Here is a 20,521-nt window from a genome sequence, read left to right on the forward strand (position 1 = left end):
GGTTTAGATTGTGTCTGCAATTAATTGACCTGCCAACATTTCATTTGATAAAGAATTACAGAGAAAAGGAGCATCTGTGAATAGTGTTATTAGCAGCTGTCAGCTGGGCACAAAACCATTTTTCAAGGTATTCTTCATTCTGTGAGGTGCTGTGTAGCACTGATAGCTATCCATTCATATCACGTGTGAAGCTATCAAATGAACTTACAAATGCAATTTAAATATTCACTGTAATTAATAGCTATTTAGCTGAGGATTTGGCATCTGTGAAATTATGACCAGCAAATAGTCATTTCCGTCAGAAGTTGGATGCTTTAATAATGGATAAAGATGCAAAGTAAATAATTTTGGTACATTTGGGACTGGAAAAAATTTAAATATATTTTGTAAGACTTTATTATCTCAATAATTAGTGATTCCGTCAGCTGGCCTTTCTGCAAGCTTGAGTTGGATTCTTTAAACAGACAACAGCCAGTTAAATTACTTCATCCATAATAGGGTAGGATGCACGGCATGTGAGGATTGAGTGGTTGGAGGAAGAAGTTTTTGTGATACAGGTATTACTTCTGGGTATGTCATCAAACTCTGGTTTGCATTTATTTTTTCCAACTATTTTGCTCCCTTCTTCATTCCTAACCACCTTTATAACCCCACCATTTTATCCATTCTTTTCAACCATGCACTGTGAAAATTATTTGTCCAGATCTGCAAATTTTCATTGCTTGATGTGTCAAAATAAGATCTTGAAAAAGTGGCAGTGACAAGAAAGCTAGCCAGCCAGCCAGGAACACCTGGACAGTAAAGATGCATTCATCAGGATGTTCTTTATCAACCACAGTTTGGCATTTAACCCCATCATCCCCTCAAAACTGATCAGCAAACTCCAAGACCTGAGCCTCAATACTTCAGTGTATAATTGTATCCTTGATTTCCTCACCTCCAGATCACAATCAGTGAGGAGTGGTAAGAACATCTCCACCACAATCTTTATCAGTACCGAAGCACCACAGGGCTGCGTTATTAGCCCCAGCTCTAATAATTTTACACTATGACTGTGTGGCTCAGTATGACAATAACATCACCTACAAATTTGCTAATGATACCATGGTAGTGAGTTGTATAAAAAGGGATGATGAGTCAGCATTCAGAAAGGCAATTTAAAACTTGGCTGAATGGTGCACCAACAACAACCTTACACTCAATATCACCAAAACTAAGGAGCTGATTGTTGACTTCAGGAAAGGAAAGCCAAATGTATACAATCCATTTGGGGATTATTTGGGGATCAGAGGTGTAGAGGGCAAGCAAATTTAAGTTTTTGGGAGGATATTTCCTGGACTTATCACACTAATAGGATCATGAAGAAAGACACATCAACGCTTCTACTTCATCAGATTTGGTAAGACACCAGAAACCCTGGCAAATTTCTACAGATGTGTGGTGGAAAGTGTGCTGACTGGCTGCATCGTGGTCTGGTACGGGGATACCAATACTCTTGAACGTAAAGCCCTTGAAAATGTAGAGGACACAGTCCAGGACATCACAAGCATAACCCTCCCCAATACTAAGAACATCTACAGGGAACACTGCTGTTGGAGAGCAGCAGCAATTATCAAGGATCCACACTGCCAGCGCATAATCTGTTCTCGCTGCTGCCATCAGGAAAGAGGTATAGGTGCCACAAGACTCACACCACTAGGTTCAGGAACAGTTGCTAGCCCTCCACCATCAGACCCCTCAACAACCAACTCAATTAGGAACTCATTTTTTAATATGTGATTAAATTCAAACTATTTTTAAAAAATTTAGATATGGAGCACATTAACAGACCATTTTGCCCCATGAGTCCGTGCCTCCCAATTTACACCCAATTACCTACACCCCCAGAACATTTTGAATGGTGGGAAGAAATTGGAGTTCCGGGGAAAACCCACGCAGAGACAGGGAGAGCGTACCAACTCCTTACAGACAGCATGGGATTCGAATCCTCGTCCCAATCGCTGGTACTGTAAAAGTATTGTGCTAACTGCTACACAAACCATGCCACCCTAACATCATTACTTGTGTACTTTATTGATTTTTAAAAATTCTCTCTGCACTGTACAATTAGTTTACATTTGTTATCTGTTTACATTCTTTATTTGTTTACCTGTATATGCTGCGTACAGTCTTTCTGCACTACCAATAGTGGTAATTCTGCCTCGCCTGCAGGAAAAAGAATCTTAGGGCTGTATGTGATGTCATGTATGTACTCTGACAATAAATCTGAAATCTGAGAAATGGGAGTAGAGAATGTGGAAGTAAGGGAGATTGTTGAAAGATAAAGAGAATCAATTTCTACAGAGCAAAATGGAAAGAGAGATGGCAGTAGGGGAAGAAAGACACGGAAGAGGGAGAAACAAGAGTTGAAGGGGTTGAATGTGACTGGGAGAGGAGGTGAAGAAAGAAGAAAAAGGTAATGGGAGTGGGAAATGGAAAGAAAAGAATAATGAAAGAAAGAAGAGGAAAAGAGTAAGAAGGAATGAAATGCAGGAAAGTAAGGGAAGAACAAAAACAGGGACAGTATGGGAAGAGTGGAGAGGGATGCAGGAAGACAATGCAGAGAGAGGGGGAATGGGAAGTGTGCAGAGACAATATGAGAAGAGTTGAATTGCAGAGTAATAATGATGGGAGATTTGCAGGGTTTCAAACTGGAGAAATGTGAAAAAATTAGAGGAGTAGAAATTAATAGAATGGAGAAAGAAGCAAAATGGGAGAAAAGGGGGGAATTAAAGAAATGTTCTTTCCCAGGTTGCCACAACTGAGATATTTGAGATATTGCTGAACACTTTAAATAGCATGATCTTAATATGAACTTACTTTAACTATTTCTTCACCACTGACATGGCGTAGCCTCCCCAGGATGTCCATCACTCTGTCCGGCTGTGCTTTCCACTTCAAAAGGGCAAGGAGATCAACTGCAGCCAATCAGAGATCAGCGATTACAAGACAGAATGCATAGAAATAGCAACCACCATTGCTTGTCAGTTTAACAAGTTCCAAGTTCGTTAGATCATAAACTGATGGCCAAATTCTTCAGTCTGTTTGTACCTGGAAGTATTTTGAAATAAATAAATAGGCTTCATTAATATTGTTAGATTAACAACCCTGTCTGAATTATCCAGGTGGTATCTTAGAATACGCAGTGTATAGAGCTCCAAGGATGTCCACAGTCATGCATTCAAACATTCACACCATTAAGTATCTTAAGGATGCGCACCTGTGTATAACATACAGTACATCTGTTTTAAGTGCCCCTCCAAAAGCATTTCAATCTGAATTTCTGCGTCCCTCTGCTCTAATAATAAGAGTGGTTATCTTCACCATCTAAAAAATTAGACAGTAAATGGATTGGGAGGAAGACCTTATTTTCAGAAAATGTATTTCCTATATGAAATAAGTATCCATTTGGGCATTAATGTTTTTTTCAAATTAAACAAATGAAAACAGGACTTTTACTCTTTGTTAATCAGTTAATACAAGCAAAAATCTCTGATGCAGAATTCTTTACTTCAAACTTAAATGAAGGCAAGCCCTACAAATATGTATAAGACTGACAAACTAACTGAAGTTCAAGTACACATTTCTGAATTTTCATATTACACAGAAAACTGCCATTTAATTGATTAACTCAATACTGGCTCACTGAGCAATTCCATTCTCTTGCTAATTTTTCTTGTATCCCATTTGCCTTACATTCCTGTTAATTCTACCACCCACCGCCAATTAATCTACCAATTAATCTTTGGCACATGGGAGGAAATAGGGGTATCCGGAGAAACCCATAAGGTTGTAGCGAGGATGTGCAAGCTTCACACAGAAATACCAGAGGTTAGGATCAAACCTGCATCATGGAAGCTGCATTTGCAGTACCACTGTGCCACATCAACATTTTAAGATCAATATATGTGTTGATTTTGGCAATATCCTGATCCTTATTTATGCAGTTACTCAAAGATCATTTATGACCTTTTTTCACTCCAATTTTATGTAACTAAGGTAACTGATAAGGACAATGAGGCAATTACAGACTTTTTCACAGATGGCACAGAAAGTGACAGATGGGGTGGGCTAGTGAAAATGGTGCATACCTTCCACCATTTACACAGAGGTTAAGTGTACTTCTGATGCATGAACTTCAGGTTTTCAATACAATCCCATCTCCATTTTGGGTGGTCTATTGTTTCACGGTAGATTGTGAGTTCTGAGGTCATGATCTTTGATTTTCCTCATTGACCAGACTGTTGGCGCAATGAAGATGGTGGTGATGTAGATGTCCATCGATGTTTATTGTCATTAGCAATAATTGCCAAATGGCATATCCATGCATCTTGACAAAGGATATCTGCTACCAGGAAATGTTAAGTTATGTGAAATGATCCAGAAATAATTACTGAGTTTTTAACTCGGGGTGGGAGTGGGGGAAATAAATAAATTAGTTGAATAATGTTGAAAAAAACAGTTCTGTCCAATACATTTCTTGGCTCAAATTTCAATTCAGTGAAACACAAAAATCTACAGATGGTGTAATTGTAGTAAAAACAAAGAATGCTGGAGGAACTCAGCAGGTATTGGTGCATCCATAGGATGTAAAGGTATATAACCAGTATTTTGGGCCTGAGGCCTTAAGTTCTTCAAGGTATTGAAGAAACCTTGAAGAAGGACTCAGGCCCGAAACGTCAGTTCCCCTCTACCATCAGACTCCCCTACAACAAACTCAATCAGGGACTAATTTAAGGATTCTTACTGGTGCACTTCATTGATTTTCTTTGCTCTCCCTGTATTGCATAGTCACTTTTTTGCATTCGTTATCTGTTTACAGTTCTTTTGGTTGTTTACATGTTCACACTGTGTGCAGTTAATTTTTGCACTACCAATTAACGATAATCCTGCTGCGCTTGCAGGAAAAAAGATTCTCAGAGTTGTATGTGAAGTCATGTATGTACTCTGATAATAAATTTGAAATCTGAATATATATCTTTACCTCCTATGGACGCTGTGAGACCTGCTGAGTTCCTCCAGCATTTCTGTATTTTTACTCAAATCTCAATTCACTTATCCTACATATGTAATGTTCTCACTAGGAACAATCTAGAGAACCAAGTTTAACACTGCATACAATTGCTGATGGCTGTACCGAAGTTGTGTTTTAAAATAAAATCCAGTTCAATTTATTTGTGCTGCAGTATGGTAAATGTAGCAATATAGTGGACTTTCTATAGATGATCAATAGAATGTGGGATCATTATCAGGCTGTCAATCTTCCAAAATTGTAGTGCATTTATCAGGAGGTGAAAGTTAATCTTTAATAATTTTTCGTGAGTAATCCAGGAAGAAAATAGAAGGGCACTAAAATAATTGGAATTGTATTTATCTCCTTTGATATATTTATTTAAAGTTGAAAGAATTTAAATGATGGAAAAAATAACTGTTTAACATGTCAGTTGAAGGCAGCAAGATGAAACGATGGAATATGTTTATCCAATCAGGAAGACCCAATAAGTAAATTCAATATTAAGTATGTGAATAAATCAAACTGAAAAAAAATGTCCAAATTTCATTCCCAGTCTGATTTTAGTGAACAGATCCCAGCCTGACAGCAGTTAGGCAGCTACAGTTTGCTTAATTACTTTGATTGAGATGGGATTTTTAAAAAAAATCAGGCATCCATGAATGCAAGGCCATTGACAAGGACATGGCAGAAAATCTGACACTCCTATGACTAAACAATTGGCTGACAAAAAGAAATGCAAAGACACCAGATGGCTGACTCATTGACGAAAGATAACTCAGAGCCTTTGAGAGAGGGAATAAAAGGCATGGGGAGGGAGGGGGTGATGCACGATCAATTAACCAAAAGACTGAAGTAACAGGAACTGAAGGCTTTTATTAGAAAGAGATGGACAGCATCCCTTGTGTTGGTTCACTCTGACCCGGGCTCAAACTGGGGGCAGGGTTGTGGCATGACAGTCTTTATGGTGGATGAAGGGGAGGAGTCACAAGTCGGCCAGTGAGCAGGGTCAAACATACAAGGTCATGTTATTTACATACAATAGTGGTTCACCACATTCACTCCCTCTTTTTAAAAGAAGTCCCGGGGTGGGGTGTAGTGCAGTCGGGCGCCATCATAAATTCAGTCTGTCTGGCGGCGTCCTTTGGTGTTGTGACCGATGTGCCCCTATCCAGGAGTCTGCATTTGTCTCCATTGGTTGTGGCTGCTCCATCTTGGTTGGCTTAGCTGAGGGACTTGGTTGTGCTGGGGTGGTGGGTGTGTCGGCTGGTAGGTTGACTGAGGTGGTAGAGGCAGGGATCTGGGGCCCCAGAGAGCTAGGGAGGGCATATCTGATGGCTGGTTGAGGGGGGGGGGGGTCCATATACTCCTGCGTGTTCCAGGTCCCGGATGGATACTGTGTCCTTGCACCGGTCCGGGAATGCCATGTAGGCATACTGCGGGTTAGCGTGGAGCAGCTGAACCCTCTCAACCAGGGGGTCGGACTTATGGGCCCTCACATGCTTGCGAAATAGGATGGGCCGAGGGAACGTCAACCAGGTGGGTAAGGTAGCTCCTGACACCAATCTGCTGGGGAATGTAGAGTCTCTCATGAGGTGCTTTGTTGGTGGCCGTACACAGGAGGGGCTGGATAACGTGGAGAGCCTCTGGTAGGACTTCTTGCCAATGAGGGATGGGGAGGCCAGTAATACTGCCTTCTAGACTGTGCCGTTCTTCTGGCCAATCCCTTTGGGGTTATAGGTGGTGGTTCAGTTAGAGGCCTGGACAAACCCTGGACAACAAATAGTGATGCAGCTCGTTGCTTATGAAGGATGAACCCGTATCGCTGTGGACGTAGAAGGAGTATCCGAAAATGGTGAACAGGTTATTCAGAGCCTTTATGACAGTAGCTGCGGTTATGTCCGGGCAGGGGATGGCGAATGGGAACCGTGAGTACTCATTAATGATGTTGATGAAGTACACATTGCGGTTTTTGGAGGGTAGGGGTCCTTTGAAGTCCATACTCAGATGTTCAAAGGGGCAAGTGGCCTTGATCAGGTGTGACCTGTCGGGCTGGTAGAAGCGTGGTTTGCACTCTGCGCAGACTCAGCAATTTTTGTTCAGCACCTTGACGTCTTCAATGGAGATGGGGAGATTTTGGGCCTTGATGAAATGAAAAAAACAGGTGATTCTGGGGTGGCAGAGGCCGTTGTGCAGTGCCTGCAAATGGTCTGTTTGCGCTCTGGCGCATTTCCCTTGAGACAGGGTGTCAGGAGGCTCGTTGAGTTTTCCGGGCCGGTACAGTATGCTATAATTGTAGTGGAGAGCTTGATTCTCCACCTCAGGATTTTATCATTTTTGATTTTACCCCACTGCTGGTTGGTGAACATGAAGGTGACTGCCCGTTGGCAGCAGGGTAAAATGCTTACCAGCGAGGTAATGCCTCCAGTGCCACACTGCTTCAACGATAGCCTGAGCCTCTTTCTTGATGGAGGAGTGCTGGATCTCTGGGCCCTGGAGGGTGCGCAAAAAAACCCGCTGTGGGCCTTCACGTCAGGTTAAGTGTGGCGGCTAGGGCAAAGTCCGATAAATCCCTCTCCACATGGAATGGGATGTCCACTGCGTGCATCGTGGCCTTTGCAATGTCGGCTTTGATAGGGTCAAATGCCTCATGGGCTTCTGCCAACAGGGGAAAGTGGAGTCCCTGATGAGGGGACAGGTCTTCTCCGTATACCTAGGGACCCACTGGGCACAATAAGAGAAAAAACCTTTTCAGGGCCTTGAAGCAGTAGGGGAAAGGGAGTCCCAAAAGAGACTCTAAGGAAATGGTACAATCGGCCATCTGCCTCAAAGGCGGTGTAATGGTGGTCCTCAAGGCGAATGAGGAACTGGTGGTATGCAGACTTAAGGTCAATGGTCCAGAATACCTTGTATTGTGGGATCTGGTTCACCATATCGGCGATGTGGAGTAAGGGGTAGGTGTCTAGCTAGGTGAACCCGTTGATGGTCTGGGAATGGTCTATGACCATCCAATGCTTCTCCCTGCTTTTTACCATCACTATTTGGGCTCTCCAGGGGCTCATGCACTGCTCTATCATACCCTCAGTGAGGAGGGGTCTCACCTCTGACTTAATGAATGCCCTGTCCCTGACGCTACACCACCAACTTTTAGTGGCGACAGGCTTACAGTTAGGGGTGAGATTAGTGAACAGGGTCAGGGGGGGGAATCTGGATCATGGAGGGGCCACATGTTGGTGTACTGATTTGGGTTGGGGCTGCTGGTCGACCACATGGTGAGGGGGGAGGGGGGACGAGTGGTTCACAAATTGCTCGTTACAGACTGTGGGGGGGGGGGTGGGCCTGTCATATTCCATGGTGACGCTCGTTAAATTGCATTGGAAGTTCAATTCCAGGAGGATGGGTGCACAGAGCTGTGGCAGTACAAGGAGCGTAAAGTCAGTGTATACTGTACCTTGGACTGTCAGGGTTACTGTACAGGTCCTGCAGACTTTGCCGATTTGGATTGATTGGGAAGCTAGGGCCACGCTGTATTCTGCAAGTTGTACCTCCAGGGAGTATTCCTGCTCAGTGTTAGGGTGAACAAAGCTCTCTGTGCTCCCACTGTCAAATAAGGGTGGGGGTTCAATATACCTGGATGCACATCGTGGCCCTGGAGAGTTGGTGTGGTTGGCATTGGTCCAGGGTTACTGATACCAGCGTCAGCTTGTCGTCTGAGGAGTTCTGTTGGCTTCTGGTGGTCCGACAAGATGGTGGTCGTGATGGAGGCTCCCATGGTGCGCAAGCGGCCTCATCGTCGCTTGCCGAAAGAGAAGTGGGAGAAGGCAGAGGTGATGTCCTCATGGTCAGTAATCTCTGTGATGCGCACGCACGGGCATCCCAATTCCATGGAAGCGACGGAGGAAGTGCCCGCACCAAAGATGGCGGTCCCCGTTCACATGTGATGCTGCTGGGCTTGGAGTTTTGCTTTGATCTACAAACCTTCTCAAAGTGTCCCTTCTTTCTGCAGTTGGTGCAGGTGGTGTCCTTGGCAGGGCAGTGCTTCCATGGATGCTTGCCCTATCTGCAGAAGTAGCACGCTGAGTGGTCGCTACCGGCAGTGGAAGTTAGGTCAGATTGGGGGGGGGGGGGGTTCTGATTTGCCCATGTTTCCCAAGAGGCGGCTGCGTGTTTGCTGGAGAAAGATTCAGTGTTGTGGATGGCCACTTACAGGGTATTCACTAGTTCGTTGGCTTGAGGTAAGTTCAGTTGTTTCTGTTCGAGTAACCTTTGCCTCATGTAGTCTGCTACACAGGCATCTCTGATTAGCAGCTATGTGTGCTGTTCTGCACTCAGAGCCTGGCAGTTGCAGTCCCTTACAAGCTCCTGCACCCTGACAAAGTTGTTGAATGTCTTCCTGGGTCGCTGCCTGTGTGAGTGGAGCACGTGCTGCCAATAGACCTTGTTCACCTGTACCTTGTACTGGTCTTTTAGAATGTACTGGACCATCCAGTGGACTCAGTGCCCGAGCTTGTTTTTGTTGTCCTGGATTGCATCTGCAGAGGCTGTGAGGAATCTTTTGAAGTGGTGACGACAGAGAGCGAGTTTGTCAGCTGCCTCGGGTTCCCTGAGGTGGATTTCTAGGCGATCTAACTCCAGGTACTTGGCCATGTTCCGAGGAAGCAAAATCTTACTAATAAAATTGATTCATGATCAATTAACCAAAAGACTGAACTAACAGGAACTGAAGGCTTTTATTAGCAAGAGATGGAGAGCATCCCTTGTGTTGTTGACTCATAATGACCCGGGCTCAAACTGGGGGCAGGGTTGTGGCATGACAGCCTTTGGAGTCATGAGCTGGCCAGTGAGAGCAGGGTCAAACGTACAAGGTCATGTTATTTACATACAACAGTGGTTTCACCACAGTGGGGGGAATTGATTTTGTTGAATGGTATGTCAGAAACACAGTAAAAGGGATTCTGGGAGAAAGAATTCAATAGGCCCTTTTAAACTGCAATTTGCCTGGCTAACAACCCAGTTATATGGCAATTTGAAAGACTCTAACAGGTCAATCCATTCAGAACCCAACCCTGTAAAATTTACCCGGGCGTTCTAGTCCAGCTGTTTGAAAGGGGAAATGGTCAACCTGGTTACTCTGGAGACGTCAGCACTTGCGCGCTAATGTCACAAAGAAACCCCTGGCTGAGGTGCCGCTGGAGTGATGGGGGGGGTTGTGTGGTTGCTGTTGCGATTGGAGGGGAGAGTGGGGGACCGCAATCGGGGAAGAGGGTGCAATCGAGGGAGAGAGAGATCGCTGCCGCAGGGGGAGAGAGGGGGGCCACTATCGGGTGGGGAGAGAGGTTCCTGCTGCAGGGGGAGAAAGGTCGCTGCCATCAGAGTGGAGAGAGAGGTCACTTCAGCAGGGGGAGAGATGGGGCCGTGAACGGGGGAGAGAGGTCGCTGCCATGGGGCGAAGGGGGGAGAAGTTGCTGCCGCGGGGAGAGGCAGTGGTGGTGGAGAGGTCGCTGCCATGATTGGGAGAGAGTGAGGGGCTGCGATGTGCCACTGCTGCGAACGCCACTCGGTTCACAGCAACGGCTCAATGCTGGAGTGCGGGAGCAATGGCCATCTTCCTTACACATAATCCCCACCCCACTGGAACCGCTCTGGCGCTGCGCACTCCAGCATTGAGCCGTCGACCTGAACCGGAACGGCACGTCGTGGCAGCAACGAGCAACCCCACCCCCCACCCCACCTTTCACAGCAGGGGCACATCGCTGAGGGGGGTGATGACTGACGGGAGGGGTGGTGACTGATGAGAGGTGGTGACTGATGGGCAGGTGGTGACTGATAGGGTGATAATTGACGGGTGGAGGTGGCAACTGACGGGGTGGAGGGAGAGGGGGCTACTGATGGCCAGTGCAGGGGGTGGGGGGAAGACTGACAGTTGATAGTTCCCGTGAGTGCATGATGGGTCACTCACCACATCATCACAGGGGCGGGATCCCCTTTAAATCACCAGGTTGGCGATTTAACAGGTAGGTCTGCCTGCGATTTGAAAGGTGCATCAGTTATCCATGACCCAGTAATCGTACCCGGGTCCCAGAAGGGTTACTTTGATGCAACAATAGTGTTTCATTCAGAAAATTTGCTTGTTCATTTTGTAGCTGAAGCCTGGTGTTCAATAAAGATCTTCCCCTCCTGATTTGCTGCTTGAACATCCTTTCTGCTTCCTTATTGTGCATAACCTACAGTCGGTGTCTATAGTCACACCTCGATGGATTTTCAAAAATCCATTATCACACACAAACAATGATCTTTCATTCTGTAAAAATTGCTTCCAAGACCTAAAAATAAGTCAAAGGAATGTTGGAAGGAGGAATGGCATCACACAGTAATCATGGAAGTAATTTTAGAATTTGTGGGATTTAAACTGAACCCTCTCATCACATTCTGGGTTCAATACTGATTGTACAAAAGCAGGCATGATGAATTCCATACAGCATCATTTGAACCCCATAATTAAAAGGGCAAATCCAGAGATGCAAATTGGAAGAGATGGGATTTGCACAGAGGGAGAAATTCCATGAAGGGTTCAAGACAAGATCCAGAGAAAGAAAACATTTTGTAGAATAGTGCCATAAAGAAGGCAAAGTTGAAGATGGCTATGCTTCTGGATGCAGAATGGGAAGCATTTTACTGACTTGAGAAGAGCAAGAGAGAAAGGTATAGATAAATGTTCAATACATCCACTTACTCATCATTTCACCCCTATCATTCCTTCTGGTTAAGATGACTCCATTACATGATTCCTCATACCCACTTATTTACCAACCACACCCATCCTTTTCATACCACACACATCTCTAAATATCTATCCATACATTTTAATCTTCAGATAATGTGATAGTGATACCTCCGGCTGACTTATTCCCACCAAATGTTCTGCTTCAAGCATATCTTCTTTTAGACAGTCCCTTGGGATTGAGAATGAGTCCATACTGGTTTTGAGGATTCTGATGCATCTGACTCTTGAACCGATGGAATGGGAGGTACCTGACAAGTGGGTGGTAATTTGTGAGGACGTGCACACTTTTTGCAGTTTATGCAGAGCATCTGCTTGGACTCAAGATTCTCAATCTCATTCACAATGTCAAAAAGTGATCATGAGCCCAGACTGCACAACACTGTCTTCTACAATAACGGTTCATGACAAGACCCTGGAAATGTGCATCACTTTATATATCTCAGAAGCCACCTCATGGTGAGGAAAGACACCATTGATGAAATTCATTGTTATCTTCAATGCATCGCCATAGCCTTTGGTGAAATGAGTAGAAAGGATCCAATGTATGTCTGTTAATTTCCCTTGTTAAAAAATCAACTTTTCAGGAGGAACTATGGATCAAGATGGGGAATTCCTTTTCCCCTCACAGGTACTGCTAATCTGCTAAGTTCTTTCAGCAATTTGTTTATTGCTCCAGATTCCAGCATCTGTAATCTCTTGTGTCTCTGTTCTCTTTTCAGTGGTAGGAGAGGACAGCACAAGACATTAAAGAGTGGGACAGAACTGAAAATTCTTGCAGGTACCACTGCAGAAGAGAAATACCAGTGATACATGGAGTTTTAGTATCCTTTGCTGATGCAAATTAGGAGTCAAGCATCTCCTGATTATTTAGTGAAGCAATTCAATACCAGCACACCCATTCTTCAACAGTGAACCATGTGAATAGTTTTAACAGCGAGTGAAATAAATAATAAAATTGCATTCTCCCTGAAAATTAATAGCATTCAGTATAACATCAATTGGCAAAGACAGACTCACTGGCTCTAAATCTAGGCTGTGTTATTTGTGTACAATTAATTATATTGGATAGAAATTATTCCTTCTGGTACCAATAGAGATGTAATCACGCACTAAGGCAATCACCAATGTCGAAAAGCAAAATCTGAGCTAAAAATATTAATCTTTCACATACTTATTTTTAGTAGGCACTAATATTGTGGTTTTGAGACTGAGTAAAAGATAGAAGTTGCAACAGGAAATAGTGTAAAACTGGAAACCAGCAAAAATATTTCAACATTACCATTCTGTGTCAGTTTAGTAGAAGAGAGTAGAGTAGAGATCCAGAAGAATTCCTTGGTACTTCGTTGGAATATAAGACTGGATGGGATGTTGGGGCAGCCATTGAAGTCTTCTTTACAACAGGGTAGACCCAGGTACAGCCCATGGTTACTAAAAGTACTGTTTTCATCACACTGCAAATTAAATTTCCAGATTAATTGCATTAAGAATTGAAGTAATTGGTTTTAAAATAAATAGCTATCACAAAAAAGTTAACAACAATCTGCTGAAGGAACTCAGCTGTTTGAGCACCATCAGAAGGAGAAAAGGTTCATGCTGTAGATTTAATCAGCTTGTTGAATGGTGAAACAACAATAACCTTGTGCTCAATGTCAGCAAAACCAAGGAAATGATTATGGACTTCAGGAGGAAAGTCTTCATCGAGGGCTCAGTGGGGGAGAGGGTCAAGAATTTCAAATTCTTGGGTGCCAACATCTTCGAGGATCTGTCCTGGAGCCTCCACGTTGATGCAATCACAAAGAAGTCTTGCCAGCAGCTATACTTTGTGAGGTGTCTGAGGAAATTTGCTTTGTCACCGAAGACTCTCGTAAACGTCTACAGGTGTACTGTGGAGACCATTCTGGCTGGTTGTATCACTACCTGGTAATGGAGGCACCAACTCTTAGCACAAGAATAAAGTCCAGAAGGTTGTTAACTCGGCCAGCGACATCACAGGCACCAGACTTCACGAGGACATCTACATGAAGCGGTGTCTTAAAAAAGCAGCCTCTATCCTCAAAGACCCCCACCACCCAGGCTATGCCCTCTTCACCTTGCTACAATCGGGAAAAAGGTACAGAAGCCTAAAGACGAGCACTCAATGGAACAAGGACAACTTTTTCCCTGGTGCCATCAGATTCCTAAATAATCAATGAACCAAAAACACGGCCTGACTTTTTGTGCACTATTATGTTTACTTTTTTTATAGTGATGTTGTAAGATGGTTATAATATGTATGTTTACACTATGAAGCTACCGTAAAACACCGAATTTCATAACAATAAATCCTGATTCTGGAGAAGCTAACATGTTTATATGGATAAAAAATTGGCTGGCTGAAAGGAAATATTATCCCAAAATTAAAGTCAAACCATATTAGGATAGAAAATATGAAGTACCTTTTGAACAAAGGTTATTGCAAATCTGTAATTCTGATTACCACACAAGTTTACCATACAAGATTAATTTCATCTTTCAAGCCTGAGATTGATATTTATGTTAGGTGCAAATATTTAAGGAGGGGGGGAGTAGAAGCAGGTAAATTAAAGTGTAGTTCAGATCACTGTGGAATGGTGCAATACATTTGAGGAAATGGATAGTGTGCTCTTGTTGCCAGGCTTTGATGCATTTCCTCAATTAGATTCTAACTGCTACAAGTTTCTCCAAAATTGAGAGTTTGTAATTTCTCCTTTGAGGAATAGTCTCTTAGTACTTGGGAGAGAAAAATAAAATCTTTTATGATTCCACACATTACAAATGAGCCAACTGGGTGTAAATGTGACACACACATTGCACAAATAATTAAGCGTGATCCATTAACTTTAAGTTTATTGATACATGCACAGAGTTGCAGTGTTTAAAGTTTATTTAGTGAGCAGTCAGTGAGACATTTCACACATAATACAACAAGTGAGACATAGTACAGAAGTACACAGTTACTGAGAAAGGTCAGATGGTACAAACACATAATTTTACTATTTTGAAGTTCATTCAAAATCTGATAAAAGCCCAAAAGAAACTATCCTTGAATATGATGGTGCAGCTTTTCATGCTCATGAAGCCTCTTCTCAATGAGATGGGGAGAAACAAGTGTGACTGGGATGAGCCTTCCAATAGCCAGTGGTCTCGTTGTGGCCTTCTCTATATCGCAGAGACTAAGAAATCATTTCGTTCAGCAACTTCACTCTGCACCAATGCTGAGGATCTCCCAGTGGCCAACCATTTCAATTCTGCGCCCACTCCCACATCGACATGTCTGTCCATGACCTTGTACACTGCCAAATTGAGGCCATCTATAAATTGGAGGAGCAACACCTAATATTCCATCTCCAAGATCAACTTTGGAGAAGTCAATTCAGAGAGCTTTCTCCTCCACTTATCACTTCTTGGCTTTTTTTCTTTCTTGTGCCCTCCAATCTATATCCACCTTTAACATCTTGCCTGTGCTCCTCCCCCTACCCCTCCCTCCACCACTTTATTCTGGTGCCTGCCTGCTTTTTGCTTATACTTGATGAAGAGCTCAGGCCTGAAATGCTGCTTATATATCTTTATCTTTGTTACATAAATGCTGCAAGACTTGGTAAGTTTTTCCAGGATTTTTGTATAATCTTTTAATACAATGGCTGCTTTTCCAAGGCAGTGGGAAGCATAGATGGAGTCCATGGAAGGGATGGGGTATGTAAGATGGCTTGAGCCATGTTCACAAACCTCTGTAGTTTCTTGTGGCTTGGGTTAGGGTTAGGGTTAACCCTAACGTGCAGTTCCTGTATGACACAGTAGGATACTTTCAATGGTGCCCCTGCAGAAATTGTTAAGTGATGCATGTTACATGCAAATTTTCATCAGGCTTCTGAGGAAGTAGAGGTGCTAGTTTGCTTTTTTTGCCCACTGCATCGATATGAGTGGACCAAGACATTAAGATGTTACCCCTAAGAACTTAAATCTGCATAATATCTCGACCTTATCACCTTTGATGCTGACTGAGAAGTAAGCTTGACCTGCTCCTCCAGAAGTCTTTGGTCCTGCTGACATTGAGGGAGAGGTTGTTGTCTTGGCACCAAGCCACCAATCCCTCAATCTCCCTTCTACACTGTATAGTATAATGGTGATAGGGTTAAGGCTCTGGTAAAAACAAGCTTGAAGGCCTTGTGTCTTAATGCAAGGAGTATTCGTAATAAGGTGGATGATTTGAATGTGCAGATAGGTGTAAATGACTATGATATAGTTGGGATCACAGAGACATGGCTTCAAGGGGACCAAGGCTGGGAGCTTAACATTCATGGATTTTCAATATTCAGGAGGGACAGACAGAAAGGAAAAGGAGGTGGGGTAGCATTGTTGGTTAGAGAGGAGTTAAAAGCAATAGAAAGGAAGAATGTTAGCTTGAATGATGTGGAATCAATGTGGGTAGAGCTGCAAAATGCAAAGGGGCATAAGATGTTAGTGGGAGTTGTATATAGACCACCTAACAGTAGTAGAGAGGTTGGGGATGGCATTCAACAGGAAATTGGAAATGCATGCAACAAGGCAAGGGAGTTATAATGGGTGACTTTAATCTCCATATAGACTGGATGAATCAAATTGGTAAGGGTACTGATGAGGATGATTCTTTAGAAGGTATACGGGATAATTTTCTAACCCAGTATGTTGAAGAACCAATGAGGGAACAGGCCATTCTAGACTGGGTTCTGAGTAATGAGGAAGGATTAGTTAACAATCTTGTTGTGCGAAGCCCTTTGGGCAAGAGTGACCACAATATGGTGGAATTTTACATTAGGATGGAAAGTGACAGGGTTAATTCTGTAACTCAGGTTCTGAACTTAAAGAAGGGTGACTTTGAGGGTATGAGACACGAATTGATTAAGTTAGAATGGCAAATGTTACTTAAAGGATTAACTGTAGAAAGGCAATGGCAAGTATTTAAGGATCACCTGGATGAAATACAGCGTTTGTTCATCCCGGTTTGGAAAAAGAATAAATCAAGGAAGGTAGTACATCCTTGGATAACAAGGGAAATCAGGGAGAGTATCAAGTGTAAAGAGGAAGCATATAGACTAGCCAAGAAAGACAGAATACCAGAGGATTGGGAGAAATTCAGAGTTCTACAGAGGAAAACAAAGGGATTAATCAGGAAAGGCAAAAGAGATTATGAGAGAAAGTTGGCAGGGAACATAAAAAATGACTGCAAACGTTTTTATAGATATGTAAGGAAAAAGAGACTAGTAAAGACAAATGTGGGTCCCTTGCAGTCAGAAACAGGTGAATTGGTCATGGGGAACAAGGACATGGCAGACCAATTAAATAACTACTTTTGTTCGGTCTTCACTAGGGAAAATATGAATAATCTTCAGGAAATGATAGGGGACCATGGGGCTAATGTGACGGAAGGACTGGGGAAAATAAATGTAAGTTATGAGGTTGTGTTGGATAAATTGAAGGGATTAAAGGCAGACAAGTCCTCAGGGCCAGATGGTCTGCATCCCAGAGTGCTAAAGGAAGTAGCCCATGAAATAGTGGATGCATTGTTGATAATTTTTCAAACCTCTTTAGATTCTGGAGTAGTTCCTGAGGACTGGAGGGTGGCTAATGTAACTCCACTTTTTAAAAAGGGAGGGAAAGAGAAATCAGGCAATTATAGACCAGTTAGCTTGACATCAGTAGTGGGGAAAATGTTAGAGTCAGTTATTAAAGATGTGATTGCGGCACTTCTGGAAAGTGGTGAATTCATTGGTCAGAGCCAACATGGTTTTATAAAGGGAAAATCGTGTCTGACTAATCTTATTGAATTTCTTGAAGATGTAATTAGTAGAGTGGATAGGGGAGAATCAGTAGATGTGGTTTACCTGGATTTTCAGAAGGCTTTTGATAAGGTCCCACACAGGAGATTAAGGCACATGGTATAGGGGATATGGTATTGAAGTGGCTAGAGAATTGGTTGACAGATAGGAAGCAAAGAGTAGGAATAAACGGGTACCTTTCGGAATGGCAGTCAGTTACTAGTGGGTCCCACAAGGCTCAGTGCTGGGACCCCAGTTATTTACGATATATATTAATGATTTAGATGAGGAAATAGAAAACAGCACTTCCAAGTTTGCAGACGACACGAAGCTGGGTGGGATTGTGAGCTGTGTAGAGGCTGTTAAGAGTGTGCAGGGTGACTTGGACAGGTTGGGTGAGTGGGCAAATGCATGGTAGATGCAATATAATGTGGATAAGTGTGTGGTTATCCGCTTTGGAGGAAAGAATGGGAGGGCTGAGTACTATCTTAATGGTATCCAATTAGGAAAAGGGGAGATGCAAAGAGACCTGGGTGTCGCTGTGCATCAGTCATTAAAAGTGGGCATGCAGGTGCAGCAAGCAGTAAAAAAAGGCGAATGGTATGTTGGCGTTCATATCAAGAGGATTCGAGTACAGGAGCAGAGAGGTATTGATGCAGTTGTAGAGGGCCTTGGTGAGACCTCACCTGGAGTATTGTGTTCAATTTTGGTCTCCTTATCTGAGGAAGGACATCATTGCCATGGAGAGAGTGCAGAAAAGGTTGACCAGATTGATTCCAGGGATGGCAGGACTTGCATATGAAGAAAAGCTAGAACGACTGGGCTTGTATTCGCTGGAGTTTAGACGATTAAGAGGAGATTTAATAGAAACTTTCAAAATTCTTAAGGGATTTGACAGGTTAGATGGAAGAAGATTGTTCCCAATGTTGAGCAAGTCTAGAACCAGGGGTCACAGTTTAAGGATAAAGGGGAAGTCCTTTAGGACTGAGATGAGGAAGAATTTTTTCACTCAGAGGGTGTTGAATTTATCAAATTCTCTGCCACAGGAAGTGATTGAGGGTGGTTCCATAGCTATATTTAAAAGAGTTAGATTTAGTACTTGTGACTAGGGGGATCAGGGGGTATGGAGAGAGAGCTGGAACAGGGTACTGAGTGGATGATCAGCCATGATCAAAATGGCGATGTAGGCTTGAAGGGCCAAATGGCCTACTCCTACACCTATTTTCTATGTTACCTTGCTGTTGTTAGGGATAGTGCCTAAAATGGTAGTGTCATCTGCCAATTTATCAATGATTATAGATTTATAGAGTTGGACGGATGTTTGGCCAAGCAGTTATAAGTGTATATGGATTATAGGAGTGGTCTAAGTGTTCAGCCTTGCAGATATATATCAGTTATGGAGGAGGTGCCATTACTGATTCTAACTAATTGTAGCCTGCGTCATGAATACAATTTTAGAAGTGGACGTTGAGGCCAAGGTCATGGAGTTTGAGGATGAGTTTGTTTGGTACAATTTTGTTGACAATGAATAGTAGACTGATATAGGCATCCTCATTGTCCAGATGTTTCAAGGCCGAGTGAAGAGCCAGAGAAATGGCATCTGCCATGAACCTGTTACATTGGTATGTGAATTGGAGAGGGTTGAGGGTGAACTAGAGGCTGGAGTTAATGTGAACTGTGACCAACATCTCGACTCATGTCATGATGGCGAGTGTCAGAGCCACCAGCCAGTTGTTAGTTAAGCTTGTCAGTCCATTTTTATTTGGACTGGGATGATTGTGGTCTTCTTGAAGCAGGTGGGTACTTCAGCTTGGAAGAAGATGCCTATGAATACTCTCGTCAGATGGTTTACACAGGCACAGAGAACCCTTCCATGGAGTCCATCTGGGCCAGTCACATTCTGTGGGTGGTCTCTCAGGAAGGCTGGTCTGACTTCTGCAAAGGTTGACTGTGGGTGTGGGTCCATTCAAGGATGAAGGTGTGTGCCACTGGCTTGCTGGCCTCCTGCTCAAAGCCTACTCCTGCTGGAATACATTGAGGTTTTCCGGGAGGGATGTGCTGTTGTTTGCTATTCTGCCTGACTTCACCTTATTGCTCATGCATGCCTTCCAATTCAAGTGTGATAATTGTATACAAGTGACATACCCATCATCTTAAATGCATGGGACCAGTTTTGGATTTTGGATTTTTTTCAGATTTTGGAACACCTGTGATGGTGCACTCTCTCGTGGCAAACCAGCCCCGTGTGTAACGTCACTTGGTGGGGCAGCCATGGGAAGATGGCACCGTCAGGGATTCTTCCTGACTCAAACCCCTCTCTTAGTGCACACCTCGGGCAGAGATTATGACATCACCACGCACGTGGTAACTGAACCAGCGCTGCCCTTAAAGGGGCACACGCTAAATTCAAATAAATAGTCGTTAACGACCCTCAACGTGGTGGCTGTGCTTCCTTCAGGTGCAGAAAGCACCACAGTGGTGACCCCGACAAGCCCAGACGCCTTTCTGGACTCAGAGACATGGATTCGGCTGAGATTAACACTGTGGCAATCAAGCTTTCCCCCTTCTGGACCCATCACCTGCGGACGCGGTTTGGGTAGGCAGAAGTGCAATTCCACCTTAGAAAAATCTCAGCGGATCCCATGATATTCTACCACGTCGTGAACGCGCTGGATTAAGACACAGCAGCCAGGGTGGACGACCTCATCCATCATCCTCCAGCTGAGGGTAAATATACCACCCTCAAGAACCTGCTTCTGGAGACATTTGGCCTCACCCCCCAGCAACGGGCTTCCAGGCTCTTGCACCTGGACGGGGTTGGGGACCGCAGCCCATCAGCGTTAATGGACGAAATGCTGGTCCTGGCGGAGGATC

The 20,521-nt window shown here is 43.7% G+C and overlaps 1 protein-coding gene across 23 annotated transcripts in view; it reads right to left on the reverse strand.

The window, feature by feature from the left end:
- Positions 1-20,521, reverse strand: part of dock3 (dedicator of cytokinesis 3) — a 939,092-nt gene that overhangs the window by 265,858 nt on the left and 652,713 nt on the right. For all 23 annotated transcript variants that reach the window (XM_069936839.1, XM_069936837.1, XM_069936835.1 and 20 more), the window contains 2 exons: positions 13,114-13,285; positions 2,860-2,957 (listed from right to left, as the gene is read on the reverse strand). In XM_069936839.1, coding sequence (XP_069792940.1) covers positions 2,860-2,957; positions 13,114-13,285 — 270 coding nt within the window. The remainder of the gene's footprint in view (positions 1-2,859; positions 2,958-13,113; positions 13,286-20,521) is intronic.

This window comes from Narcine bancroftii, chromosome 5 (genome assembly GCF_036971445.1).
Source record: "Narcine bancroftii isolate sNarBan1 chromosome 5, sNarBan1.hap1, whole genome shotgun sequence".
NCBI classification, from domain to species: domain Eukaryota; kingdom Metazoa; phylum Chordata; class Chondrichthyes; order Torpediniformes; family Narcinidae; genus Narcine; species Narcine bancroftii.